Here is a 7,280-nt window from a genome sequence, read left to right as displayed (position 1 = left end):
TGGAAATCACAATCTTTTCAATCACATGTGGAACATTTAAAAATATTGACTATGAACTAGGCCATAAAGCAAACCTCAGCACATATCAAAGAGTCACTATCATACAGGCTACTTTCTTTAACTAGAATGCATTAAAATTAGAAGTCAATGTACACTTGGAAATTTTGTGACAGATTTTTATAAATAATGGATGAATCAAAGAAGAACTCAGCCATATTTAAAATGAAGTGAAAATGACTTATATGAATATTTGTGGTATCCAGCTAAAGTTGTACTTAATGGAAAAGTTATAGCCATAAAAACATATGTGAGAAATGTTTGACTCAAGAATAGAGAGGGGCACCTGGCTGGCCCAGTCAGAAGAGGGTGTGACTCTTGATCTCAGGGTCGTGAGTTTGAGCCCCATGGTGGGGGCAGAGATTACTTAAAAAATAAACTTAAAAAAAAGAATAGAAAAAAAAAACCAAGGACAAGAACCTAAAATAATTGAAGAAAAGAAATAATAAATGCCTACAGAAGCTAATAAACTAAAAAAAAAAAAAAAAAAAGAGCAAAGACAAGCAAGAAAACCAAGAGCTTGTTTTTGAAAAGAGTAATAAAGTAGGATAACTGCTGGCAAGATGACTCAAGAAAAATGAGACAAGATGCAAATATATGATATGAACTATAAAGGGGGCTATAACTATAAATTTATGACAGATTTTAAAAGCCAGAAGAATACTATAAATAACGTGTATATCTATAAAACTTAAACAAAATGAATAATTTTCCAAGTATATAAATCTGAATAGTATGTAAGGTATGGTCCTGCATTTTATTAACTGTATATTTATATGTAAATATTATCAAAGAAAAACTGTTAAATATTTTGTAAGTGGTTAACTAGGGGATACAAATTTAGGAATTTTTATTATTTTTATCCATCAAAGTTTTCTAATTCTCAACAGTAAATATAGATTTTAAAACCCACTAAGGGCTGGTTAGGGAGGGATGGAGGAAGCCCCCAGGGGTCACACTGCCTTTAGCACACTCGGAGTTTACATTCTAGCGTCCCATCATGCACCTCTTGCTCTGGCAGGGATGTCCAGGCCGCCATGCTGTGTGATGTTCCCAAACCCATTCTCTACCCTTCCTTCTTCAGTGAGCTGTTTCTCCAACTGACAGGTTTTCTCACCCTAGGACAGAGACCCTTGCATCTATGCAGCCTTATCCCATTCCCCTGGACCATTTCCAGTCCCCCAAAGTCCAGGCTTTTGGGGAGAAGAGGGCTGAGCACCCGGGCACAGATAGTGTTGGGCCTGGTCAAAGGACACAGGATGTTAGAGTCACACAGACATGGATTCATATCCCTCTCTGCCTCTTTCTGGCTTTATGAAGTTGGTCCTGTTCCTTAGCTTCCCTCATCTTCAGTTTGTTGGTGATAATACCCATGTTCTAAAACGAGATAAAGAACATAAAGCAACCACCATACAATGGGTGCTCAGTAAATGTGAGTTCTTGCCTCTGCTGTTAGTTATTTGCCTGTGGTTATAACTAATTTACTAGTAAGCCTGGAGTGTTGGGAAAGGATGATTCACCTGTGTATTGCTAATGCTTAGCATGTGGGGCTTAGCATTCCTAAACTGGAGCATGGTTGGGGCAAAGAGTTGGAGAGGCAGCGCGTATTCGCAATTAATCAGGTACCCCAGCTAAAAGCTGTACTTCCGCTACCAGGAGAAACGGTAACCAGAAACTTTCCACGGACTATAAACATTTTACTAAGGGAAGGAGGGTATGAATTTTCAGCTGATTGCCTTAGAAGAATGTCAGGGTCCATGGAAGAGAACTGCTTTTCCTTCAGGGAACCACACACAGAGGCTAGCAGGAAGTGAGGCTGCCCCCTGTCAGACATGGTAGGGGAAGGCAGAGGATGAGAAGTCATGGAATGAGAATTTGAGAAATTTCTCCTGATGTGCTGGGGGAAGAGATGGCTGGGTGAAGGTCTGGACAGGCATGGGGTTGGCCAAGGCATCACGTCAGGTGGGTGGGAATTGAGAATTCAGTCCGAGCAGGAATTCAGAGTCACAGGAGACTTTAAATCTCCCTCTTACCCCATGCTAGTCATTCTTAAAAATTTGGGACATGTGCTAGATTTTCTACTATTTGTGATGAATGCCTGAACCATTTGGGAAAAGAGGATTCCAGAAAGCCAGAGGAAATGGGGGATGTCCGGGTTGGCTGTGAAAAGTTGAGTAACACTCTCTCCATGTGCTGGGGGTCTAAAGAAATGACTGTTTCATCATTTCCTCTGAGAGCAGGAATTTGAGCTGAACTTTGCTACATTGTGTGGGACTTGGGTAAGATTTTGGTAGATCTTTCAGGGTCTTATGATGAATCGGACCCTAAGAATCAACTTTAGTTCCTCATTGGTCTAAAAATGCCTGTTTGCACTAAGGGTTTCTTTGGGTACTGCAGACCATTTCCTTCTCTGCAAATTTGGAGATTGCTCTTCTAAGAGGTGTTGCTCCTCCCACCTCTCTGGCTGCCTCTGCAGCTCCTGCTCCTTCTTCCCTTGTCCCTCTCCCGGCAGCTTGAAGGGAGGCCCACTACCGCTCCTGGGAGCCTTCCCTGGCCTTGGCTCCTTGCTCAGTTCATACTCACCACATCCATTCCCAAGGCTGTGCCTCTTCCATAAGGCCAGGGACTCTCAAGATGAAGGCCATAGCAGCTGTGTTCTGGATGCTCACTTCTGCATGAGTTTCTGAGTGCCTTCAACTCACAGTAACCCAGACAATGAGATGATCTCCCTCCTTCTCATCTATTTAGACTACCAATGGTCTGATGGCCTGACAATGCTCCCAGTCACCAGGACTAGATCCTTCATGGTGACAGGTAACTCCTGTCCTGCCTCATCACCTGCATCTGGCCACCTGCTCCTCTCCCACACTGTACTGCTGACAGGGTGGGCTCTTGGAGGGACTGTAGTTGACCTCTCTGTGTCTTTCTTAGGTATCAATCATTTCCATCCCTCCACAAACTCTTATCTTTGACTGTCCAAACCTTAGGGTGAGTGAGATATAATGTTTGCCCCCATGATGCTTTACCTGCTTCTCCAGCCGAGCATATTGCCCCTCTCCTGTGGACCCTCCACATCAGTTTACCCACATATTCTCATGTTGTACAGCATGCTTTCTTTGTATCCTATTTACTGACATCTATGCAACATTCTTCCATCTGCACTGTGAGCTCAGTGTCAGCAGGATGTTTATCTGATCCATCCCCTTTACCCCCTCAGGGTCTGGTACATGTTTGGGCCCTATAAGTGGGTTTTGTGGGTGTCAACACCCTATGTGCATCCTTGCCTATCTCCCCAGCTTGTGGATAACTTTCTTGAGGACTGGACTAAGCATGATTCATCTCTGTGTCCATGACATCAACTGAGCACTGTGCTGGCTTGACCTAAGTATATGATAAGTGTTGAATTGAATGGTTGAATGTAACCCATTAATCACTTAGTGTTTACTGTACCTAGAAGAACTGTAACATTAAAAGTTTTGGATAAAGCAGGTGAGCCTTTATCCAAAGGATAAAGTGGGGCTAGAGATGGAGGAGGGACTCTAGGAGAATGTAGTGTGACAGGCTTTAGATGGAGGAAGCCTTTAGATGGAGAGAGGAATCAAGAAGACAACTGGTTTGACAGCATGGAGGTCTCTGGGAGGCTATGGAGAACCATTTTTCTTTGGGAGAAAAAGAACACAGGCCATTTTGGAGTACACAGAGGAGATGTAGAAATGGAGAAAAAGAGTATTGATAATTTTTCAAGAACTTTGCCTATAGAGAGGAGGAGTTATAGAGAGGAGAATAGATATGAAAGTGGGATAGAGAGGGACTTTTCTTTTACAATGGGATACACCTGACTATGTATAAAAGCTGATGCAGTGGATAAAGAACTAAGAAACTTAACTACATAAAAAATATTTTTGCATAATAAAAGCAGGTGAAACTTCTGGAAAGAACATTTGCAACACACCTAATAGGTGTAAAACATGGTTTGGACTATACAAACTGATATGCAAAAAAATGTTATTTTATTTTCTTAACTGTGTTCAACGTGTTCTTCAGCCCTCATTTCTATATGTAGAAGATAGACCCATCAAAAACCACAACAATTAGAATATCCCCTCAGTGTAATTTAGTTGTTTTTAATGTATTCATCCTTAAAACCCAGATCATCTGTTCCGTCTTCAAAGGATCCATTCCTTCTTGGTGCTTCCCTCGACCTTTGTACATACTTCTATTGATCACCATCACACTGTTTGTAATTACATACAACACAGCTGTGTGTCCAACTTGACCTTGGGTTTGTTGAGAGCAAGGACATTCTCAGTGTCTAATATAGGCATGTCACCTGTGTATATTTGTTGACTCTTGGTCGATTAATAGTCATTTAAGTCCCCTGTGTGCTACAGTGTTTGGAGTATTAGGTGGGACTATTTCTGCATTTGTCACATTTCTAAAAATCATGTAGTAGTAATTAAATTTTTTGTCCCTGCTTGGGAGTTTTTTCAAGTCTCAAATTTCTCTTTGATTCCTCCTCCATTCACTCCTCCTTTTTCTCTTCTTTCTTTTTAACTGAAATAAGTTGAAATAAACAGAAAGATGCACAGAATTTAAGTGTGTAGCTCACTGAATATTTTTTGGGGGGGGAGGGGCAGAGAGAGAGGGAGAGAGAATCTTAAGCAGAGTCCACACCCAGCGCAGAGCCAGAGGCAGGGCTCAATCTCACGACTCTGAGATCATGACCTGTGCTGAAACCAAGAGTCAGATGCTGAACCGACTGAACCACGCAGGTGCCCCACAATGAATTTTGACATGCATGTGCACCCAAGCGATCCCTCTCAGATCCAGACCCAGAACATTTTCTGGCCTCAGTGGGCTCCCTGATGCCCCTTCCTAGCCAGACTTCACTTTCTTCAAACAGCTACATTCTGATTTCTAGCACCATAGGCTAGCTTTGCCTGTTTTTGAACCTCATGTAAATTGAATCATACAGCTTATATTCCTTTGTGTCCGGCTTTTTTTGTTCAGCCTTATGTTTGTGAGATGCAAACATGTTGATCGTTCTTTTTCATGGTTATGTTGTAATTCTGTATGAATGATAATTATGGTTTTAGTACCAAAATGTTATTATTATTGTTACTTTAGAGAAAAGGCCTTTTCTAAACCTACACTAATATTTTGCTACAAATAGGTTCGGTTTTGTAATATTTTTCCTATCCTAAATGGGTCACTAAAACATAAGTGAAAAAGTGTCCATTTTCAGAAAACATGATTTAAAAATATGCAAATAAAAATTAATAAACACTTAATTTAGTTCCTTTCCATAGAATTGGGCAAGAAGTTGATCTTCCAGATTCAGGGTATAGGACAAGGCTGAATGTTAATACTGGACTATGGGAATAGCAGGGAGTAGGCTTCTTGAGTAGAAAGCTCCCTGCCTGATGTGCTGTTTTATGTCTCCCCACCACTCCTTGCTTCAATGATTTCTAGTGAGATGAGTCAGAAAACGACTAAGGAGGGCCCCAGACTCTCCAAGAACCAAAAGTTTTCAGAACACTTCAGCATACATTGCTGCCCACCATTCACCTTCCTCAACTCGAAGCGTGAGATCGTGGATCGGAAATACAGCATCTGTAAAAGTGGCTGCTTCTACCAGAAGAAAGAAGAGGACTGGATCTGCTGTGCCTGCCAGAAGACCAGGTAAGTGGTCTGCACTGCCCACTCGGCACCTGGCTGGGCACTGGCCTGCAGTCTCTCAGCAACATGCCCCCCTCCTGTTCCACTCTGGTGATTTCTGGGCTGCTCTTCCCCCAGTGCCCTGCAGTCCACTCCCTGTTAGGTTCTGCCACTGGAAGGTACTGGAGGGCTATTGGAAGGTGGGAGGGGGAGCAGGGCCTGCCTCCCTGTTTCCAGCTCCTGTCAGTATCCCTTAAGCAGCAGAAGAGAGCCATGGCTCCAGCCTCCAGCTTCTTTTGGCCCCCTCAGACGCCGTGCAACGTCCCCTCAGAAGCCCAAGCATCAGCCTGCTGCACCCCCCGCGGTGGTCAGAGCACCAGCCAAGCCACGGTCCCCTCCGAGGTCCGAGCGTCAACCACGCCCCCGCCCAGAGGTCCGACCACCACCAGCCAAGCAGCGCCCCCCTCAGAAGTCCAAGCAGCAGCCGCGCAGCAGCCCCCAGAGAGGGCCAGGCACCAGCCGTGGGGGGTCCCCCATCAAAGCTTCTAGGTTCTGGTAACACCATCTCTTCCCTTTTGTTCCCCCAGCCCTAAGGTTAGTAGCTGCCTCCTGTGTTTACTAACATCTCGTTTACCTCAATAGTCCTCTCTTGGCCTTACCAAACCTGTGTCAATTCCTTGCATTAAATCCCCTCGTATGAAATACCTAGTGTGGCTTGTATTTTCCTCATAGAGCTGCCGGAACAGTACTTCAGATGGCAGTATCCATTGCTTCTTTTGTCTAGGCGGACTGCAATTGATTAATTTATCAACTCAGAGTATCCACCCCAGTAACAGATTGTGAGACTGAGGCCCTCCATCACTGTGCCTCAGAGAGAGGAGGAAGGGTGACTCTAGGGATATTTGTGCATGTGTAAAAATGGAGAGGTTCAGCCAGTTCATTCATCCATCCTCCTGACAGACTTCGTCTGATGTTAATCTCAGTGACAAGATCATTCCTTCATTTATTCAGTCATTCAACAAACTTGATTGCATACCATAGAGTTCCACATATCATGCAGGGGGGTAGGACTACAGCAGTGAATAAGCTAGGTTGTGACTCACCAGAATGAAGAAGAGAATAGTTGGTCAAAGTGTAGGGCATGATTGCCTTAATACTGTCATAATCAGTAAGTACACTGGGCTATGGGAGCCTGGAGCAGGCTGCCCATCTGGGGCCTCAGAGAGGAGGTTAGGCTAGGGTAAGCAGAGAGTAAAAGGAGGCCATGCAGAGAGAAAAGGTGAACAAGAGACATGTTTGTCTGTCCCATCTGAGGCAGGTCAGCTTTCTTCTTCTTCTTCTTCTTTTTTAATAGACTTCATTTTTAGATCCATTTTAGGTTCACAGCAAAATTGAGTGGAGGGCACAGAGATTTCCCATATACGCCCTGCCCACACATGGCAGGCCAATCTTTTAGTCCTTTTAATATTTGGAAATGAAGCTGTTTTGCAGGTTAATAGTGGGTGCTAATTGTATTTGAGATTCTCATACCTACTCTGCATAGCATGTTACTGTGTGTGCATGTC

At 43.5% G+C, this 7,280-nt stretch overlaps 1 protein-coding gene across 1 annotated transcript; it reads left to right on the top strand.

The window, feature by feature from the left end:
* Positions 1 to 5,533: 5,533 nt before the first annotated feature.
* LOC110594315 (myelin associated oligodendrocyte basic protein) lies at positions 5,534 to 6,274 on the top strand. Its single transcript, XM_021705852.1, has 2 exons — positions 5,534 to 5,739; positions 6,025 to 6,274. Exons 1-2 carry the CDS (start codon positions 5,534 to 5,536, stop codon positions 6,272 to 6,274), a joined length of 456 nt encoding a protein of 151 aa, XP_021561527.1.
* Positions 6,275 to 7,280: the final 1,006 nt, after the last annotated feature.

Source organism: Neomonachus schauinslandi, chromosome 1, assembly GCF_002201575.2.
Source record: "Neomonachus schauinslandi chromosome 1, ASM220157v2, whole genome shotgun sequence".
Classification (NCBI taxonomy): domain Eukaryota; kingdom Metazoa; phylum Chordata; class Mammalia; order Carnivora; family Phocidae; genus Neomonachus; species Neomonachus schauinslandi.
Note: the sequence above shows the minus strand (reverse complement) of the source record. Positions and strands in the feature narration are given on the sequence as shown.

Bases quoted from the DNA above. Each gene is read 5' to 3' on its own strand.
- LOC110594315 (XM_021705852.1), top strand. From the start codon at position 5,534: ATGAGTCAGAAAACGACTAAGGAGGGCCCCAGACTCTCCAAGAACCAA. The intron at 5,740-6,024 runs GTAAGTGGTCTG...TGGCCCCCTCAG, and splicing joins TGTGCCTGCCAGAAGACCAG to ACGCCGTGCAACGTCCCCTC.